The sequence below is a fragment of the Conger conger genome, chromosome 14 (genome assembly GCF_963514075.1).
Source record: "Conger conger chromosome 14, fConCon1.1, whole genome shotgun sequence".
In the NCBI taxonomy this organism is placed as follows: domain Eukaryota; kingdom Metazoa; phylum Chordata; class Actinopteri; order Anguilliformes; family Congridae; genus Conger; species Conger conger.
Genome location: NC_083773.1, coordinates 12,162,468 through 12,183,829, shown reverse-complemented (window position 1 = coordinate 12,183,829; position 21,362 = coordinate 12,162,468). Strand labels below are relative to the sequence as shown.

Genomic DNA, 21,362 nt, shown 5'->3' with positions numbered 1-21,362 from the left:
CACCAGCAGCCGCGCCTTTGCATAAAGCTGTTTCCAGCAGCCGTGTAAATGCTCACAAGCAGGTGTGTCCTCAGTGAAAATCGTCCTTGAACGGGCCTACAGCACGTCTTAGGTTGAGAGACTGTTAGGGCTATGTAATAGGTGGTGACCCAAACAAAGCGTAGTAGCAAAATGGGAAGTAGAGCTGCTCTACACCATCAGGGCCGTGTTTCACCAAGCAGGATTATTGAGTTAGCTGGATAACTAGCGAGTAATTTTTATTTCTGCCCATGTTCCACATTCAGGAGGGAATATGTAACAAAGGAAGGCATTGGCCATGCAAATGAGAGAAGTGAATTACAATTTCCTCTCTCATTTGGGTAAATTGAATACAGGCAGCAGCTTAGAAGTCAATAGGATTCAATGACAAGCAGACCTTGTAATTTCCAGATGATTCTCCAATGTTGAAGAAATAAACACTTGATAAATGGAAGTAATTTAGTCGATTAAACATGAATTACAGGAGCTCTTTATTTCCATGTGTTCATGGATTAGCCTTGTGAAGGGAAACAAGCAGAATGGAGTCACATAACATTCTGTATTGGTCAGCTGTTTCATGCAAAGCATCAGGCTTTGAAGCAAACCCTATAAAATACAGTAGTGTCAGTTGTACAATGTCTCTTGGGCTTCCAGCATGCTCTGCTTAACCTCAAAACCCTGATGACAGGTTAAACTGTTACTCTCACTGCTCACCTATCTGGCCTACACTGATTGGGGCTAATTTGAGACTCCCTGGTGAAGCTCACCAAACTGGCATTTCAGCTGCTCGTGAGGCATTAGATGCACACTGTAGGGGAGTGGTTTACATTTCTGAGCGGTGTGTGTGATGTCCTCATTACGTCCTTTACCTGGGGTTGGAAAATACGTTTATTTTCCAACCCCAAATCTTCTCAACGCATGTGTGCTTCCACAGAACTATTCTTCTCTTGTCACTCGGTAGTCTTCTTCAGTTCTGAGGACCAGGGTGTGGTTCATGGCCCATCACGTGTGCTTGTCTGCACTCTCCAAATTCATTTAAGACACAGCAGTAATGGGAAAAGCCTATGCCTACGATTGGATATTAAAATCCTTTACTGAGGTGTCCTCCATGAATTTGGCTTTTGATGCAAACCTTGTATGAAGTCCAACCAATCTGCTAAAATATGTTTAAGGATTGAACGAGCTGGTTTGGAGTTACCGGAAGTGTGTCATTACCCGTAAATATCCCTTTTCTCACACAAAATCAGTGTGGCCCAAAATACATAAAATGCAGATAATATCCTGGGAACCCCAGGGCCAGGAAACCGCCCCCTCAGCTACACAGACATCATTGTCCCACACCAGCCGATAAAGTGTGTGATGAGTATACTCTCCCCACGACATGCAGCTGGACTCTCACTCCCACAAACCCATCGGGGAGTGACTATGTAGGTGTCCTACCCCCCCTGACATTTCCACAACCTCTCCAGCTTAAATGTGCTCCACCGTCACAGAGTTCTCTCAGACCAAGTATCATAAGATACATAATCTGCACATTCCAGGCCTGGTCGGTTTAGGGAACACACCCTCACTGACAACGGGCCCGTTTGACAGAGACGAGGGAGGGTATTCTGGACGGGCATATGCTATCGTTCTATTTTCTGAAACATGACTCAACTGGGAAAGTGTTCCTGATGTTCCTGTGCAGCTGGTATCTGGGAGAGGTGAGTGGGGAGAGAGACAGCAGCAGCTGAACTCCACATGCCTGAAAAGGTGAGAACTCACAGAAACAAACGCTTGCAAAAAGCTGGTCTCGCTGAAGCAAGGGATACAGAACCAAAGCTGTGGAGGTGGCCTTTAAGTGAACGGATATTAAGCCGCGAGTGAAGGAATGTGCAGGCTGGGAGCCTTCCTGGGCTGTGGGGGGGTGGGGGGAGGAGCTACATTCTTGGTTTTCTGGGAGTGCCAGGGTCTGCTTCCAGTCGGGTCTGGGGCTGGGTGGAAGAGGAAGGGGAGGTCAGATTTTCGGACAGCCCGCACCATTGATCGGTGGCCTGCTCGTGTCAGCCCCACCCTCCAGCCCACATGAAATGCTGGGGAGCAGGAGTACAGGGGGACAGAGTGGGAGTGCCCAATCACACTTCTAACAAACTGGTCCGTTTTCATTTCAAGGAGGGAAAACCTGCCTGACTGGTTATAATAGGAGTAAGATAAATAAAGTCGGTGTGTCCCCGAGTACCATAATTAGTTTGACTGAAGTCGTTTCCATGTATGTACTCAGGTTTTTGGTGCAAAATATTCAACAACATTTCACTTTTCAGATTAATTTGGTTGTCTTGCAACTGCTTTACTTTAATCAGCAGATACAACTCCCATACAGCGCAGCGCGTATCTAGACGCAATTAGCAGGTGAGCTGCCCCTGTGTAGCAGCGTTATTGGATGGTTGTTGACTCTGCAGTGCTGATAAGCCATAGCAACAATGCAGGCTGGGAAACAGGGGAGGGAGATTTCTCAGTGTTCATGGCTGATCGTGCAAAGCTGTCACACAAAATGGCACCTGGAACCAATGCTGCCAAACACACAAACTGACACCAATCCCTGATATCCATGTGAACACACTAATGGTTTACTCCTGGAAATGGAAGAATTGATTAGGTTTTCATTTTTTGACAAAAATCCCTTTTCAGAAGAAAACTACACATCTCACGTAGTAGTGACATTACTGTAAAAGGCCATATACTAATCATGTAGGCTCAAGACAAATTAATTCAGCCATTTAATTAAATTGATCTGGATTTAAATCTAATCAGTCTAACTGAATTATGCATCCCCAGAGGGACTTCTCCTGCCATTACCATAACCTCTGGCTCATAATTACACTCTAACAGCAACTCAGAGTGGTAAGGTTAAAGGCCACACATGCACCAAAGTAATAAATTAGAAGTAAAAGCATGAAATGAGGATAGTATGAAAGATAATGTATGGTTATGACTCGCAGTAATGTGAGGAAACTGAACAGGTCGCAAACACTTCCTGTTGAACAACTACCTTATTAAGGTAGTTACTGGTATTGGCCAGTTTCTCTCTTGGATGCAATAAAACCATGAACGTTCTAGAATAATACCTACAATGGTCTGGAATATATAGAATGATCTAGGTCAAGCTATTGGAAAGCAGTATTCTTTAAATAAAACTACAACCAATTACATTTTTTTTAATTCATTAAAAATGTTCTAAATAATAAAGGCATATTCCTTTGAATGTTTACATTTTTAATTGAAATGCATTTAGTAATAAAAGATACAAATGACTAAGAACCAGCTTACCAAACAAATAGTTTACTATATATTACATGCTTTTAAACACATAAAAAAATGATCACAAAAAAGAAACCCAAATACATCATATATACAATATGAACAAGTACATACAAATCCCTTCTGTCGCGAGGGAAGAGCACCAGACCATGGAATCCAGCATGGGATGCAAATACGTATCTTAGAAAAATCTGGGATTCTATGATGGAGCCGTTGTGAACTACAAAACGGTGATAACTGGTAAAATGAATTAAAAAATATTTTGTACAAATTAAAAATAATTCATGTGCATGTAAATGGCTAAACTGCATGATATTTGTAATCGGGCAGTAATATGGCCAAAATTGTGAGGCGCGTTACTTTGCAATGCCATAATGCAAAACAACAGATCCCTAAAACACAGTACAAAGGTAACCCACGAGTGCTTAAAATGACGATTTCTGAGGATCTGTTTGCCAACATTTATCATAGATTATCAACATGTTAAGGAAATCAGGAAAAGGAGACCGTTAGACATAAACATTCATGGGGTGCAACGTTTCACTGGGACACTTGCGCACTTCAACATTACATATAAAATTGCATACAGCCATCATAAATTATATATTGTACCAATTATCACGGGAAAAAGGTTAGCATTCCAATTCTGAAAGAAAACTGTGTGCATACGTAGTTGTGCCAGGATGTTTCTACAGATTCTATTGATCTAGAGACGAGCTGTACTCCAAGCTGTTGTGCGGCGGGTCCTTCATTTCAAAAAGCTCCTGAGATTCTCAAGGCGGTCAGTCAGTCTGAACTATCCTTCAACAGGGCCGTGTGCTCAGTGGTAAAGTTAGTTTCCTTACTGTGCTGCTAGCGAGTCTGAACCCCACACCCGCCTTTTCCAAGTGCCATTCAAGTCTGTAACTGAAGTGCCATCACTGCACACACACGCACCCACACACATCACGCACCCACATGCGCGCACGCACACACACACACACACACACACACACACACACACACACACACACAAGCCCAAAACTCAACTACCTCTGTTCAATGCTGCATGTCTGAAAGCATAGGGCTTTTTTACAGGATCAATTTCAGAACAGGTTTTGCATTTGTGTGGTTCGATTCCTCGGCTGTTGTTGCTTTTGGCTTTTTGGAGAAATCCTTGCCTGAAAAGTGTGGTGCAAGGCACATGTAAATAAGAGATAGATAGAGTGTGTGTCCAGACAATGGCTGCTGGCAGCGCCCTAGACTATCGTTCCAGGCTTGGAGTCCTCGTGCCAGTACAACATCTGGTCCTCTGGATCTAAACTGCTGTTTATCTGACTGCAGGTGGGCGTTTCCATTTGGTTCACGTCTACGTACGACCTGAAAACAAAAAGACAATAAGCGAAGGTGAGAAACCCTGGGGTCGACCGCAACCGCAACACGGACACACAGGTGCACATCGCTCTGAAACACGAACCCAACAGTTTAACCCTGAGCTGCCAATGGAACATGCGCGGAGATGGGGCCGCCAATGAGACGGGAAGCCATGACCGAACGACACCGACCATGCAAAACAATTTCAGCCAAATTAACCGCGGTGATCCGTAACAATTGGGGGTTACCAATGGAAGTCCTTTACTTCAACTCAGGGTTAAATTTTTTCCACACTCGCCGACAACAAATACACACAGCAGCACTGTCGTGTTTGCCCGAGGCTCGAACACACCAGCCAATGGAAAATATGCAGGGGTCACATTTTGTGCTTCTCACACAGAATCACCAGGTGCTCCACAGCAAGCCTGCCCGCCACCAGCCTTAACGTGAAGCGAGGGGGGGGGAGAAGGGTGCGCAGATTCGCGCAGCGCGCCAGCCGCGGACGGCTGCCTCACACCGACGGACAGCAGTGCGCTCGGCGTGTGTTTTTTGCAGCTCACCCGTTTCTCACGCCAACCCATTAGCGGTTTAACCGTCTTCCGCCAGAACAACTGGCAACGGCCCCATACATCTCAACTGACTCTGGGGTGCGCACCATCATCATATCAGATCTCCTCGACACATACTCTGCGGGAAATCTGTGCGCGAGAGGTTGGGAGAGTGAGTGACATAGTCGCGCGAGGCGGAAGAGAGAAATAAAGTGTTGCTCGCGTGAGACTCGCACACGCGAGAAATGTGACCTCTGGATTTTTATTTGGGTAAGTTTTCTGGCAGGGGGGGGGAGGAACAACAAAAGAAAAAAAAATTCAAACACAGAAACAAATTGACAGCCATGCTCTTACAATTTCAGCAGCAAAAGAAAAAAAATGAAAAAAGAAGCGGAATTAATCAAGCCTACTACATGGACCAGCACATTTTAGTTCACTGCAAAACAGAACCAAAAGGGACAAGACTGATGAGGAAAAAGCACACTCCTAAAGCCGTTACTTACTATCGTGGGCTACATTTAGCGTGGGGGTACTTAATGAGCCGCTCGTTTCTGAGGCTCTGGGGCTGTTGGGGAGCGGGGCCCGGTCGCTCCGCCACGCAGCGAGGGGAGGAGGGAGGGAGGGATGAGAGGAGGGAGGAGGAGGAAGAGGAGGAGGAAGGGCTAGCGGGCAGGAAGGCACAGCGCTGCGGGCTCTCAGCGCTGTGGCAGGGGCACTCTGAGTGCTGGCAGGAGCCGTATCTATAAGAGAGCGGCCAACGTGGGAGACAGGGTGAGAGTCAGCTCTGAAAACAAGACAGGGAGCAGCTGCCTTCCTTATGCTGGGGGCTCACTGTAATCCAGGAGACAGCTAGCATCATAGCTAACCAGCCCCTGAACTGCTGCTGCATTTAGACATTTTCAAAACAAAAAGTATAAGCAACAGAAAGCTACTTTCAGGATATTTAAGTTACGGGTGTAGCAGGTCAGTCAAGCGTTTACAAGATTAGGACTAAATCGACAGAAGAGCAGTGGGATTTTACAGAGAAAGGTCAAGTATCAAACAGTGGTCCTTGACCCAGTGTTTATAGAAGGTTAGAAAAGGCTAACAGGAACGCAGAGGAGGCCGGTGGCTGCTCACCTGCTGTATGAGGGGGTGCTGCTGTAGCCTGTGCTGTAGGACCCTGGGTAAGGCTGCTGGGGCGATGGAGACATGTCGTACTCCGTTAGCCCCACGGCTAACTGACTGCGCCAGTTTCCAGCACTGGCGGCTGAAGAGACTACAAAAGTAAATAAATACAGTTGAGAAACAAATTAGCACACCAATGTTAGCACACACTGCAGGACCCACCGCTGAAGGTAGCCGTCCGTGTGTAGCGGGGTTAGCTCGGCTAATTTGCTAGTGAAGCACAATGCACTGTGGCATGTGGCCAGTTTAGTCGCAGTGAGCACAATGCACTGTGGCATGTGGCCAGTTTAGTCGCAGTGACATTTCGGTTATGGGCGACTGGACTAGAGACATAGGCACACACACGCACACGCACAGAAGCCTCTACCTGAGGAGTAGGACGTGGCCCTGCTGGAGCTACCGAAGGGGGCCGGCATGGTCTGGTAGCCCAGGCTCTGCTGCGAGCCGCGGTCGTAGTCGTAGCTCACGTGCTTGTGTCCCGTGTTGCGGTTGTACCATCCGCGCAGGTGCTCCGCCACCAGGGCCTTCTGGAAGTTCTTGGCCAGCTGCTCGCCCCCCCGGGGCCCCGGCCGGTTCCTGGGCGGCCGCAGCGTGGCGTAGGGGTTCTGCGCGAAGCTGTCCACCTCGTCCTCGCCGTAGTGAGCGTACCGGTCGTGCCCGTGGTAGGCCGGGGCGTGGTAGGCCGGGTTGACGTTGTAGTGGCCCTCCAGTTCGCTCTCGTAGACGTTGGGGTAGGGTTCGGGGTCGGGGTGGCAGGGGTAGCCGGTGACGTAGTAGGCGGTGGAGGTCTGGCGGGGCTGGGGCGGGGGCTGGTAGGCGTAGCAGTGGCCGTCGTTCTGTGCCAGGTTGGGCATGCTGCCCGAGTTGGCGTAGACGTTCTTCTTGTGGCGCCAGCGCCCGCGGGGGCGGGAGGAGGTGGGGTTGCCGTGGAAGCTGTACTCCACGCTGGATTGGCTGGTGTAGGACGAGCCGTCGTCCAGGACCTCGGTGCTGTTGCTCCGCCGGGCGGGGGACAGGGGGAAGGGGGGGTTCGGGGGCTCCGTCACCGCCAGGAACTGCGACTGGGACTCCAGGCTGCCGCTCCGCTGCCGGAAGAGCTGGGCGTCTTCGTCCGACCTGCGGGAGAAACGCCGAGTCATCAGGCATCTCAATCACACCAAGAGAGGACCAATCGCTAAAGATCCACTCCTCTACAATTCCAATTCGATTTTACCGGAACAGCACTTTTCACAGAAGACTTGTCATTACGAAAGCAGACTGCAGAGCATTAACACAGAATTAATCCAACATCTAATTGGAGCGTCATTTCTAATTACTGCCAAACTGTCGACCAGAATTGACGTTTGAAACATGAAGGGATAAAAAGCAAAGAAAGCAGAAGCGGTGACTCATTTCCAGGGAAAGGGGGGGGGGGTCTCACCTCAGCTGGATGCTGCTGTAGGCGTTGCGGGTCATTATTGGGGTGGGGGGCATGCTCTGTGCGTCACGGGGCTGTCGGGATGGAAGCTTGTAGGGGCTGCTGTGCGTCGATAAGGCGTCTCTGTGGCTGTAGTGCAGCGGATCCTGGACCTCGCTGTATTTTAATCTGAGACACAGATAAGAACAATGCTTTCACAGGGGCGATTTCCTCAAGACCGCCGCGCTTATCGCTGCAGGAGCCCAGAGTCCCGCCGACTCCAAAACAAGAAAATCCAACAAATAAAAATGAAACCACCTGCATAATCGATTCGAGGCGGAATTAAGGCAGTCTGCGGGAAGAAAAGCACTTAACATGAAAAAACATGTACGATCTTCGAGGTCTGAATCATTTACAGTCTGGTGTACAGGAACATTTTACCCAGGTAATTCAGTAAATTATCACAGCTTGATACGGTTTTAATGTGAAATTCTCCAGATTTCCCTCTTCCGCTGCAGTGCTTTCCTTGCGATTGTCGTCTGGGCTGCCGCAGTCAGGCAGAGACATGCTTATTCCCTCTATTTTTAAACGTGTCTGATAAGCAGGGACCGGGGAGGCAGCTGCAGGCAGCCAGGAGGAATGCAGGGCTGGTTCATTCCTGCAGGTTGGTACTAGCTAGCTGCTGTTTTTGCGGCCTCCAAGAAAAACAATGTCTGCTGGATGTACTGAACCGCACAAAAACAAATTGTAGGGTAGAGGGGAACGACCTTTCTCTAGGCGTTTCTCGCATTACCGTAACTTTCCTTTCACGAAATCTTCGCAGCACGTTTTTTTAGGTACTAGACCTGAGGGTAACGAACCCGCATAGGTTCCGATATTTCTTGACACGTCTGCAAAATTTCGGACCAAAAAAAAACCGTGAGTAATGTTGGCTTTTAGAATACGCGTCTAATCCCTTTGTGTTTCAGAAAGTGCTGGCAACATAATCCTATCCATTGTTATGCTAACTAATCTCAGTGAGAGAGAGAGAGAGACATAGCAGGTCCTACCTGTTGAGGCCCATATCTATATGCTGGTTGTTCCCAGAACCCCGTCTGCCAGGCAGGTATTCGAAGCCCATGGACTCGGTGAGACTGGGGCCAGGCGAGTACTGCACCGACCGCGATCGCTGCCTTTGGAGTCCAGCACACACATCTGGACAGATGGGCAAATGGCCAATCAGGACACAGCACAAGACTCATTGGTGTCATCATAAATGTTACATGGCTGTGTAGTGCAACTGATTTACTCACATTTGCAACCAGAATCTGAGCAAGTGTACATGAATTCAATGGTATTCGTGCAATAGTTAAATAAGTGCTGCTAGCACAGAAACTTAATCACTTTTTTCTTTTAGTTCATTCAGTGAAGAAATTGTGGGAGAATCTTGGCAGGTCTGGAGCTAAATGTTTTGCCATTAATTGTAGGAAATGTTCAAAGGGTTCAATACTCAATTAACAAATTAGTAAAACCAAGAAGAAGGGCCAAGATTTACATAGAATTAAAACAAGCAATTCTGATTCCTGTCACAACCAGAAATAAATGGCTAGTTAGGAATTGTGCTATATTGAATACTCCTTAACACATAATCTTTCAGAAATCTCTGGAACACAAAGCTCACACAAGCTAGCAAACGTAATTGTTAATTTGCCGCATATGTAACTCACTCTCGTCCAATGTCAAGCTGTCAGAGAGGGAGCACAGATCTGCCGCAGTTCCTTCATCTGAGAGAGACAGCAATTCGTCATTTCAGAGTGGCCAAAAATATAAATAATTTTATTTTACAAAATAAATATACATATACATACAGTTTAGCGACTAAATGGCGCAAGAGCAGGCCCCTCTGTGCAAACTATAACAGTGAAAAAATACAGTCGCTAAAAACATTGGCAGACATGTTGTGTGAAAACATGGTTATGCACACTACAAAATCAATACAGCCATCCCACAATACAACTGGAGGAGTCCTTCACAGCTAGTCTGGGATAGAGGCAACAGCGGCATGCCTCAATGTCCGACAACCTTCAGGGGAAGCAGAGATGTGGAGAATGCACCCAGTTAGGTGCCTAAACGACGCCAGACTCCCGTACCGGCCAGGATCACAGGATGCGTGGGCTTCTTCCCGGTCCTGATCCGATAAGAGTTGATCTCGACCTCGATGTCCTTCATCTTCCTCATGGCGTCCTGGCAGTTTCTCCGCCTCTTCTTCTTCACGGTTTTGCAGAGCTCAGGCTCGCTGGCCAGCTTCTTGGCTGCCTCGACGATTTTCTGCTGGAGAGCAAACCTGCTCTCCAGGTTTCTCAGGTAAGGATCCTGCACGATGACAGACGTGGGATTAAAAACACAGCAGTACAAAAACACCAAGGGAGTTCACCGATCACGAGAACAGCAGGGCTTAGGCACACTCTCCCACACTCACACATCCTATGTACTCTTATTTAAATGAGATTTTCTTAATAATCACATAATGCATTTTAAGATTCAAGATTTATTTAGAGTTTATTTTCAGCTAACAATATTTTTCCCCCCGACACAACCCACACACGTCTGCATATCTTTCACATTTTCCAAGTAAGAACATATCGTACTGATATTGTAAAGATATTCAGGTCAAATAGCAAAGGTATTTAACCCCTGAAGCGTGTAAATCCCTGGCTATGTGTTCAGTACGGTTAACCACTGACACCCAACGCACTTTGTCCTTCTGAAGCTGCATACAGTACATGGTTCTTCAGAGCGGGTATGCAGGACACGTGGTGGTACAGTACAGGCAGCTGGAAATGCGCATACGTACCTCGTTGTATGGGAACATGTCATCCAGTTTGAACGCAGTGCCCACGCGGCGTCGGATGTGAGGGGCTTTCTCGCCTGAGGACAGCGGGTAGTCTTTGGGCAGCCTTCCAGTCAGTGCCTGATAATGACATTGAGAGTAAATACATCCACCATATTGTCTCACAGTGACATGAGTGAGAAAAAAAAAGACCGAGCGAAAACCAATATAAGTCAATAAGTCTTATATCTGGACTCAAAATTGTATTTATATGATTTTATTTTGCTAATATTAGATATATATATTAGATATTTTATTATATTTTTTTATTTCAAGATTTACCAGTGTGGTAAGAAAATTGCACTTCTCAACCAAAAAGCAACTTAGAGGAAGCCAATATTTCTACTTGAGAGAAAGAAAATTCTTAAGTTTTGAGTTTTAGGTCCGATTAAAAGACCAAAACCGACATTTCTTTTGCAGTGAGTGACTTGGATATACTCACAGCCTCTCTCAAGCACAGCGCCTTGAGCTCTTCCACCTTCAGGGCCAAAGTTTCCTGCAGCTCCTTCTCCTTCTTCTTCAGCTCACAGATCTTCTCCTTCTTCTGCTCCTCGCTCACCTCGGAGTCAGCTGACCCTGCGCACAAGGACAGCACAAACGGGCCGCGTTTTCACCCAGGTACGATTCTTCATCCAGAACAAAGACGTACGACGTAGCGGCTGAAAACCAGGCCATCCCCCGCCTCCCTCCCCCTGTAACACCTGCACCTACCTGTAGACACCAGGCTGCCGTTGCTGGCCATGATCAGCTGGTTTTTCACGTCCAGGCATCCCAGCTTGCTGATCCGCGGAGCCCCTACGTCTGTGAGGTCCATGGCGATATCGCCCAAACTTCTGGCTGTGGTTATTTTTGCCTGCAGGAGGAGAATTACACACTTGCATCATCAGGATCCTAAGAGGCATTAAGAGTGTGTTCTGTTTGAGTGGAGTCTCATCACTCACTGACAGGAGTGCCTCAGCAGAGCCCCGCCATGCCATCTGTCTCCCAAAACACTAAGCTCCAGTTCATTCCTGCCTGTTTACTACTGCCAGAATCATATCTCTTTGCACAATTTCACTAAAAAGAATAAAGTTTAAAAACAGAAGTTAAAATATAAAATTCTTCTCATGCATTTAATAGCCGTTTTCAAAGCATCAGTCTCGGGTCTGCTTCCTTTCACAAAAAAACAACAACATTCTGATAGTGCTGGATATCCATATTACAACTTCAGCATACAAGAACATCAGCATCAGGAAGCCAAGACTTTAACTTCAAGAATGAGTTATGATGTATTTCTTGAGTATGAAAATCTTTCATAATAAGATGAAAATCCTTAAAATGAAGTAAATATTGCACTAATGTGAACATCCATGCAAATGGACACAATGGAGGTGGCCACAGAATTAACATTGCTAGTCCAGCAACAGACAGAAAAACAGACGGGTCCAGATGTGACCTCAGACAGAGGCAGGTGTTGGGCATGCAGAGAGGGGATGGCCAGCAGTGACAGAGATGGAGGGGTTTGGCGAGTTAAAGGTCACAGTGCTGAGTACTCACTTTGCTCTGCTTCCTGTCCAAATAGAACTGGTGTTGACTGATGGCCATCACCCAAATGGTCTTAATCAGAGAGTGGCTGGCATACCAAGTGTGGATGACCAGACCAGTCTGCCCAAAAGTGCGCTTGGACACTGCCCTCCTGCACGGACACAGACGCAGACACAGACACGCGCACATACAGTTACCCACATGCAGCTGCTCCAGTGGAAACAGGATATGCAGAAACAGGCTCCAAAGCCAAAAACAAAAATGTATTCTGTATGCATTTTTAAACAATGTACAGCAGCTGTCCGTGGGAACTTTCATACAATCATCACCATTTCAACCCCTGGTAGGTAGTGACACGCACATCTGAGTCTCGCCTCAGCGACTTTTAATTACCGCTGGGGCAGCCTAGCCAACACAATGAGTGGGTGCACCCTCGCGTGAAGTGCTAAAATCGACGCATAGCTCTGTTCCTTTACTGTGGGAAGGCAGTCCCTTTGCTTTGTAGAGCAGGTAATCCACACCATCACAATAGATGTAAATGCAGGAAGACCGATACTCAACCAGACATTTCTCAGAATATAAACCTGTGGTTATTATCCTGAACCTAGTGTTTTTAACGAAGAAGACTGCAGACTCGAGGAGAGGGGATAACCCTCCAGATTCGGCGGGTTTTAGAAACAGCCCGGTCCCCATTTCTTCTCACCTGTGGGGGTCGTTCACCTCAACAGCAAATTTCTTCTCACGAAAATACAGGTTCTCCAGCTGCTTCCACTGGTACAACTATGGGAAGAGACATGGGACATAAAGTCAGGTGCAAGAACAACCAAAAGGTAAAGAAAAAGGAAGCCAATAACCAGGGGATGCATGCTTTGATGACATGAACGGCAGACTGAAAACACTCCTAACTGTCGAAGACTCTATTGTGTTAAAACGACCCCAAAACCATGCACAGCATAGTTCCCGGGACACAATTGACGGAATGATAAGGTTCTGTTCCAGGTGTGAATTCATGAAATACCAGCGAAGAAACCACACCATTACCCCTCCAAAATCAACAGGCCTAACCTGCTCTTGCAGCATTGTCAGCATTATTTATACATACAGCCAGCAAAGCATAAAAAGGATTACTGCTCACATTACGGTTACAGATTGCTATGTAGCAATAGTCCAGCTCGAGAATAAACGTCAACTTGCACAGTTGTTGTCTAATGAGAACCCTCCATAGCGCAGGTTTCGTCTGGCGAGCGATGCGTTTGAGTTAGCCTTGGAGGCACAATGCCAACCATGGGGCAGAAGCTATACCCAGAACACATCTGCTGAGGAGAGACTGGCTGTTCTTCAAAGGTTTTGCAGCGAACTCCATTCTCCTGATCTCATCCCAGGAAATGCTACATCGACACAGTCATACAAGTACTGGGGGGGAAGAGAGGTCTCGGCCTGACACCAACAAAATAAACTGGATCCCACAAAAAAAGGCTATCACTCACCCGGAACGACCGGAAGCAAGCACCATTACTTTGTACAGCGCCACATGACCTTCAATTAAAAAATCTGATCTGTCTCAGATGTATAGTACATAATGCTTACTGGTGAGATATAAATAATTCTAAATTTAACATCAACTGAATGTATTTCAACGTTCAACTGACAGTCTATGGATGTACAGCTCATTTCAGAAGATAAAATTGATTGTACATATTTTAAAGAAACAAAATCAGTACGAGCAAAAAAAGAGCAAACCACAACAAAACCATCTAATTTCATTCCCCTTACAGTTTGCTAATTGTAAATGAAGAGTGATCTTACCTGAAGAGTTTAGCGCTTATTAAATCCCGTGTGAACTGACAAAGTTGTGTTAAATCCACAGGAGCTAGTGCTTCCGTGAACAATGCACTCCTCTATTCGATTCTGAAAGGTGTTGCAATAGTTTCAGCCGTGTAGGCTCCGCCCCCTTCCCCCTCCCTCTGACATCACGCACACCTCACGAGCGCCCGCACCCACCTGATCGACTGAAAGCTCCGGTTCAGGCCAGTATCCGCGTGCCTTTGCTGGAAGCCATGATACTTTCACTCAAGACTGCCCTGAATGCTAGCTCCCCATTTCTGCTCTCACACCAACTTCCTCCCCCAGCAAACCAGAAAAACAGGTTCTCTCTCACACACACAGACACACACACACACACACACACACACACACACACATTCACACACTCACACACACTCCAGTCTCTCACCAGAGCAAGAGATTATTTTACCTGCGTTTCAGTCTCGTCAGTTCTCAGATTAGATGAATCACACATAAGTCTTCAAATTCATTTCCTTTATTCAAGTATCTTCACATGTGTGGGGAACCCTGCTATCGCCTAGTTTGGAGTTTATTAAATCCCTCCCTTGGCTCTGACCACCACCACCTCTGCCTCCCAAGACAAATATTTCAGGAATCTACGACTTCCGTCTAATCATTAATCGGCAGACCACTGCGGCCCGACACTCCACACCTCCCTGTGAAAACAAGCGCAGGGCTCAGGGGCCTACCTGCCACAGGGGAATTTCACAGCACACAGCCACACTGGCCTAATTAAAACCTCTCACAGTGACAGAATATCTACTGCTCCTCCTCAATTAAAACACATAAATCAGCTTAAGTGACATAACATTAGTGCATGACAGACTTACTGTCCAAAAAGGAAGTTAATGCAGAAATCTGTCGTCACCTTTTTGAGTAGGGAAAAAAGTGTCCCATTGACAATAACAGTGATACTTTTGTTGATTGTTTTTTTTTTTTTTTTTAAATCAGGAAAATTTTGATACAGAACATCCTACACTGTATTTTTCTCCTTCTTTTCCCTCATAAACTACATTTTTATTAGTTATATTTTTATCTAGTTAAGACATTTTTTAGTTAAGACAGGTTTTCTGTGGCATATTTCTGCATAGAGACTGGCATTTCCCGTAAGCAGGAAGTTCAAGTAAACACTTCCGCGTGGTTTCAGCAGAGAGCAATGCTGGGGGAATCAATCGGATATGAAATCTTGCACTGAATTCACAGCATGGTAGTTAATGAACAATGGGAACTAGCAGGCTCTAAACTTCCCACTGAGCCTTCCCATTGTAAGGCCAAAAACTGTCCTCCAACCCACCAACACTCCACTACACAAACATCTGTGACTGGAAGGTATTTGAACAGGTGAGCACGGAACTTGCTGTGCTGACTTGGTGCACAGCTTGGCAAACCGTCAAAAAACCCTTTAAAAGAAGTCCCGGTGTGGGACTGATGAAGCCACTGTCAAAATATGCCAGTGATTTGACACTCCTTAAATACCAGGATCATGTGATCACCCTAGTGAAATGTCGTTAAGAATTAAAACAAAGCCTACCTACACGGAACAAAACAAAAAATGGCGCTATTGCAAAATCAAAATCATTCCATTAAAATGACAGTAAATGGCAAATATGGTCTAATGTCAATACAATACTCTCAGCCAATAAACTGACAAAGACTGACAGTTAACACTGAGCTTTTACGGATGGCCACTGGATCTCAGCCTCTAATACTGTTGCAGAACTTTGACAATGCTACAGCCCATAACATATCCACCATTACAAAACACCCTTGCTTCATGGCTAATATCAAAACAGTCTGAGTGGTCACTGAGAAATGATTACCAAGTCCAAAAAACGGAATCTAATCTTGGCCTTCAAAGTTTTCCATGTGTGGCCTGGTGCGGCCTAGCTCAGCCAAGAACACACTGCTGCAGCCTCCCAGTGTCCGTCAGTCTGACGGTAAATGTGTTAAATGTCACAATGACTCACACCCTGCAAACTCACAGGACGAACCCCGCCCCTGCCATTTCATAATCACCGAAACAGATGGGAGCCATGTAAACCAACCGCTTCCATGACAACCGCGTCAATGAAGCTACTCCGTATTTTAACGATATTACGAGATCAGAGCAGGGAAGGGTTAACGCTACACTGGATGGGAGGGCGCTTTGACACGGCTTACAGCTACGGAGACTGTCAGTCCTTTTAACGTCTCTTTAATTATTAAAACGGTAATTTAATATTTCTAACTCTGGCACGATGGGTGGACATACTACCCTTCACGCACCTGGAGACGCGCAGCCCCCCAGCAGCCACCGAGCCGCGCTGAAATTGCACTTCGCCGTCATTCGACTGTACGGGTCTTTTCAGCCGGAACATTGCCAACATCTATGAAATATGCACGATTGTAAAGCACACCCCAGAGCATGCTCTGAACGGGGAGGGAACAGAAAGAGAGGGAGAGAGGGAGAGAGGAAGAGAGACTGTGGTCATTACCACACTGTTTGCATTGGTGTCATGAGAACAATGTTGTCTGTATATCACCGTGTCTAGTCATATTCCCATTCCTGTTTCTGTACGTGGGATTTGGCAATACTTAGAAATGTATTTCATACCAATAAAGCATTCTGAATTTGAATTTGATATAGAGAAAACCAGGGGACAGAAATAGGACAGTGGACGAAGAAAGAGGGTGTACATTAGTAAACAATAAGTGAGAGGATAGAGAGAGATGGAGAGCAAGAGGGGATGAGGTCGAGCGAAAGAGAGAAAGAAGAGATTCATGAAAGATTAATCACTATGAATCAGGCAGCTCACCACTGGTTTGGCCACACTGCTGCATGTGACACAGGCCACGTATGACCCACAGTGCATGGGAACACCCTGCCTCTCTGACTACTGACACATACCAACACACAGGAGCTCGCAGACAGATGACTCCATTTTGTTTCTTTGTTCCAATATACTATTGCCACCATTGTACCAACTTGGGAGCTACTATAAATTAATTCTTATACTTTTATTCAATTATTTTGAGTGGAATCTTACTCGAAGTGATCAGGTTTTGGAACACTACCCATATTACTATATTCTTTGTTTTCGCTTCTTGTGTATAATTAAACATTTGGCTGTTTTGTCTCAAAATCATGAATATTTCAGTATTTTTTGTGGTTGAGCAGTTGTAGGCAATTAGCGTTTTTCTTTTTTCTTTTCCCTGAGTCAACAATGGTGCTGACGTGCATAATTCATGCACTGACAATAATTCTGCAGAAATAACATTAGAATGTTTGCATTTTAACTTATCTTCCCACCACTCTGCACACTGCTGTAAAACAATAAAGGGTGGTAAATTAGCTTTTAAAAATCAATTCTCTACATTTACATTACAAAAGGCCTGACGGTAATAATTACAAAGGCATGACTGTAATAATCACATGGAGAAAAGGGTGAAGCAACCTCCAGTGCATTGGCGTTGAGGTCTGGGAGAGCTTTACATTAGAGGTTTTTAATGTAAGAAGCCCAGCATCCCCGAGGGTACAAAGCCAACGGCGTGAACCTTACTCTGCACTTTCAGTTCCCTGCTGAGCTAATTGTGTTTTATTGCTGGATCAATTGTTTGTTCTCTGTGAGAAACCCACACAATGACAGACAGCTTTGCATAATGAGCTCAGCATGCTGGGAGAAAGGGTAGGGTAGTGTGTGTGTGTGTGTGTGTGTGTGTGTCTGCCTGTCTGTATGCGTGTATGTGTGTGGGGGTGTGTGTGTGACTGTCTGCATGTCTGTATGCTTGTGAGTGTGACTGTTTGAGTGTGTGTGTGTGTCTGTATGTGTGTGTGTGTATGTGTGTGTGTATGTGTGTCTGCGTGTCTGTATGCGTGTATGTGTGCGTGTGTGTGTGTGTCTGCATGCTTGTATGCGTGTATGTGTGTGTGTGTGTGTGTGTGTGTGTGTGTGTGTGTGTGTGCGTGTGTGTGTATGTGTGTGTATGTGTGTCTGCATGTCTGCATGAGTGTGGGTAAGGGGGAGGGGCCCCCTCACATAAAGGCCGCTAGCCTGACAGGAAGCACAATCAATATTGGCCCGATGACAGCAGATTCATAATAGCGCTGCCAAATTTCATAAAGCGCATTAGCTAGCGGTTGGCGGCGCTGAATGCGCTTGCTGCGGTTTGCTGTAGAGCGCAGGTTGCGGGGCTGCGGTATGTACAGAACTGATGTGGTCACACAGGTCCAGCTGGCACAGGGCCACGGACATCCTCACAGGGCCGTTCCCCCGTGGCGCGAAATAATTACACCTTGCAGAGGGAGGTTTGGGAAAGAGTCCCCGCGCCTCGCTTTAATAAGAGGGACATGCCCATTACTGCCCTCCTATTCACTGGCACACAGCACCCAGCTGAGCGAGCAGGGACCTAATGACTAACAGGTACCAGGCAAAGCCATGGAGCTCCACACATGCTGAGCAGATGAACACCCCAGACCATAACAACTCCACCCACCCTACCAAAATCAGCAAACTAATGTATCCGCTTACTATTAGCAGATGTTCCTCAAAAATAATAAAAGTGAAAAACAAATGTCTATTCAGTACTTGATCGTGTGATATCAAAAACATATCATGGTTTGCTCTTTTTTGGCCTTTCCCAGCTACCGTACCTGAGGCAGTATCTATTCAATTATCATGTTGGTCACAGATTCCTGCCGCATTCCTGCAGATAGCATAAGAGGCCCTCAGGCTCATACTGGGAGCGGGGTTATTGATGTCACATATGAACTCTGACCTTTACCGTGCCCAGTACTCCTTCACACCTCAGCCCCCAGCAGAACCACTCGAGGCTGTCGTTTTTACAGTCTAGGTAAAAAATTAACCATCGTTCACGGTGTGGGTTGGGGGTCGGGGGTGTGGTTATGTGACACATATGAAAGGGAACAGAAGTCACAAAACGTGCAATAAACGGCCGTGCTACCTTTCGAGGTTTCAGCTTGTCCTGCAAATCGTACTGACCGACCCCTTTGTAGCTAATTCCCAGCCACCATGGAATCCCTTGTTTGTCCTGTAAAGTGAAAACACAGCTCTCAGTGTGGTGCTTTTAGGACATCAGATGCAAAAAAGTTAATTGTTGGTGCAGTTATCTCCATGACAGTATGGCAGCATTAGCAGAACAAGAACAGATGACACAGACTTGATGAGCCTCAATCGACAGCATCAGTGATTCACTTTGTTGTCATTGTCTGACTTCCTCAGATGCTGTAATTTAATGAGCCAGGTAGCAGACCAGAGCTCAGTCTGCAGTAGATGAAAGGATGATTAATGCACCAAATGAGAAATCCTTTAATCGGTGATTAAATAAGCATTGCGCCAAGGAGAATCTGTACCCTAAACATCCAGGGAATTAATTCAACTGGGCGAAATAAGATCCATTTTATGGTAATTTAATTCTGCAGGTTTACCTGTTCTCATGGGCTACAATCTTGAACAGACTAAGGTTGTATAAAACGACAGGTAAATATTCACATTGACTAAATGGTCATAAATAATTTCTATAGGAGAGCCTGACGTTTTTTCTTAAAAAATCGCCCAAGTTCCTCTTTGCTCCATTATTGCAGACATTTTCAATAACCAGAAAACCTCGATCGTGAAAATGCAGCTAGTTCCCGACACTTAAAATAGCTGAGGATTTGTAGGGTTATATATTCTTACCTTTACTCCATAATAATGCACCCCATATGTTGGAAGGGATTCCACCAAAGCCAAATACCTTTAAAAACAAAGCACATCTGTTAGTTTCCCCTGCACCGTTTTTAAACAGCCCACACTTTGGCTATCCATTATTATAGTGTCAGAGAAGCCATCAGAGAAAAGTGAACGCGCTCGGTATGGAGCGGGTTCGATTATATTTATTCACCGGCCTGTGTCAGTAACAGTGGCGGGGCCATTGATTTCTCTCAGGCCGCGACACAGGATGGCGCCCATTGATCAGCTCAGGGACACCCATCGTACGCCCACCCCGCGGCCTTAGCTCAACCCGTGTGTGGGACAGCCGCGCGAAACGCCGTCATTCTGTTTACCGGAGACCGAGCTGTGCCGACATTCACTTCTGCATTGTGCGACCGTTAATTAAGTCCCTGCTGGGAAAGTCGCATGCTAAATGAGACTAGTTATACGAGCCAGCAGAGAGGGATTCTGGGATATGGGCTCAGGCCCAGTTTATCTGCTGTTGTCTTCACCGGTACAACTCATCTCGACCGATATGCAAGTCGGGAAAGAAAGAATCGTTCCACTTACTGTACGACAGCTTGGCCTCGTGTGAGCCCTTTCAGAGTCTTGTAATGCTCAATCACTCTGTCCTCACTGTGGAAAAAAACCGTAAACAGTCTGAACACCTTGACTGTGCTATGACACACCCCAAACAAACCTCAAGACAGTGCCCTACCCCCCCCACACCCACACCCACACCCACACCCACCCCCAGCCCTACCCCTACCCCTCTCCTCCCATGTGCTTTAACACCTCCGCAGGCAAACTGATTAAACGGCAGTCATTTATTCAGCCTGAGGCACCGCCAGCCCGGCTCATCCATGCGGAACACACCGCCTGGCCCTGCGCCCCCGTCCACTGCACACTGTTCATACGGTCTGCCTGCCCCCCTCCTCCCATCTCTCTCCCTCTCTCTCCCAGCTCTCTCCCTCTCAGCCTCTCTCCCATCTCTCTCTCTCTCCCTTCTCTCTCTCTGCCTCTCTCCCATCTCTCCCTCTCTCCCTCTCTGCCTCTCTCCCATCTCTCTCTCCCTCTCTGCCTCTCTCCCACCTCTCTCCCTCTCTGCCTCTCTCCCATCTCTCTCTCCCTCTCTGCCTCTCTCCATCTCTCTCTCCCTCTCTTGCTCTCTGCCTCTCTCCCACTCTCCCATCTCTCTCCCTCGCTCACTCTCTGCCTCTCTCCCATCTCTCTCTCCCTCTCTCACTCTCTGCCTCTCTCCATATCTCCCTTCTCTCTCTCTCTCCCTTCTCTCTCTCTCTCACTCTCTGCCTCCCTCTCTCCCAGCCTGCAGAGGCAGAACAGCTCCACAGCTGTTTATATTTCACGCACAGCTTCAGATTCCAATCTGCGCATTGATCCGGTTCCAGCTGCTGTTCATCACCGGCGCAGGGCCCGGGAGAGGCGCGGCGGGGCCGACACTCGCGCCGGGGCCCTCAATCACAGGAAGGCCGCTCACCGCCGCGGGTGTCCGCCGCCGCGCCTCCCTCCGAGGGGCGCGCGTAATTAATGCCTGGCCTTAAATAGTCAGGCCCACCTGAGAGAGACAAGCAGCTGCTGCCGGCCGAAGCGTCTGTCCGACCGCACCTCTCAGCTGCTCTGTTCAAGCGCTACGT

The 21,362-nt window shown here is 46.9% G+C and overlaps 1 protein-coding gene across 5 annotated transcripts in view; it reads right to left on the bottom strand.

Annotated features, from left to right (window-relative positions):
* Positions 1-2,602: 2,602 nt before the first annotated feature.
* frmd4ba (FERM domain containing 4Ba) overlaps positions 2,603-21,362 on the bottom strand; it is a 58,376-nt gene continuing 39,616 nt past the window's right edge. For 3 of the 5 annotated variants that reach the window (XM_061219430.1, XM_061219431.1, XM_061219429.1), the window contains 16 exons: positions 20,278-20,343; positions 19,693-19,750; positions 18,959-19,045; positions 12,876-12,952; positions 12,185-12,323; positions 11,360-11,501; positions 11,091-11,224; positions 10,613-10,729; positions 9,909-10,131; positions 9,486-9,542; positions 8,829-8,973; positions 7,804-7,968; positions 6,751-7,499; positions 6,336-6,474; positions 5,720-5,956; positions 2,603-4,674 (listed from right to left, as the gene is read on the bottom strand). In XM_061219430.1, coding sequence (XP_061075414.1) covers position 4,674; positions 5,720-5,956; positions 6,336-6,474; positions 6,751-7,499; positions 7,804-7,968; positions 8,829-8,973; positions 9,486-9,542; positions 9,909-10,131; positions 10,613-10,729; positions 11,091-11,224; positions 11,360-11,501; positions 12,185-12,323; positions 12,876-12,952; positions 18,959-19,045; positions 19,693-19,750; positions 20,278-20,343 — 2,536 coding nt within the window. In that variant the 3' untranslated portion in view covers positions 2,603-4,673. Of the gene's footprint in view, positions 4,675-5,228; positions 5,367-5,719; positions 5,957-6,335; positions 6,475-6,750; positions 7,500-7,803; positions 7,969-8,828; positions 8,974-9,485; positions 9,543-9,908; positions 10,132-10,612; positions 10,730-11,090; positions 11,225-11,359; positions 11,502-12,184; positions 12,324-12,875; positions 12,953-18,958; positions 19,046-19,692; positions 19,751-20,277; positions 20,344-21,362 lie in introns of all 5 variants that reach the window. The other 2 variants (XM_061219434.1, XM_061219432.1) reach the window with 2 other exon arrangements.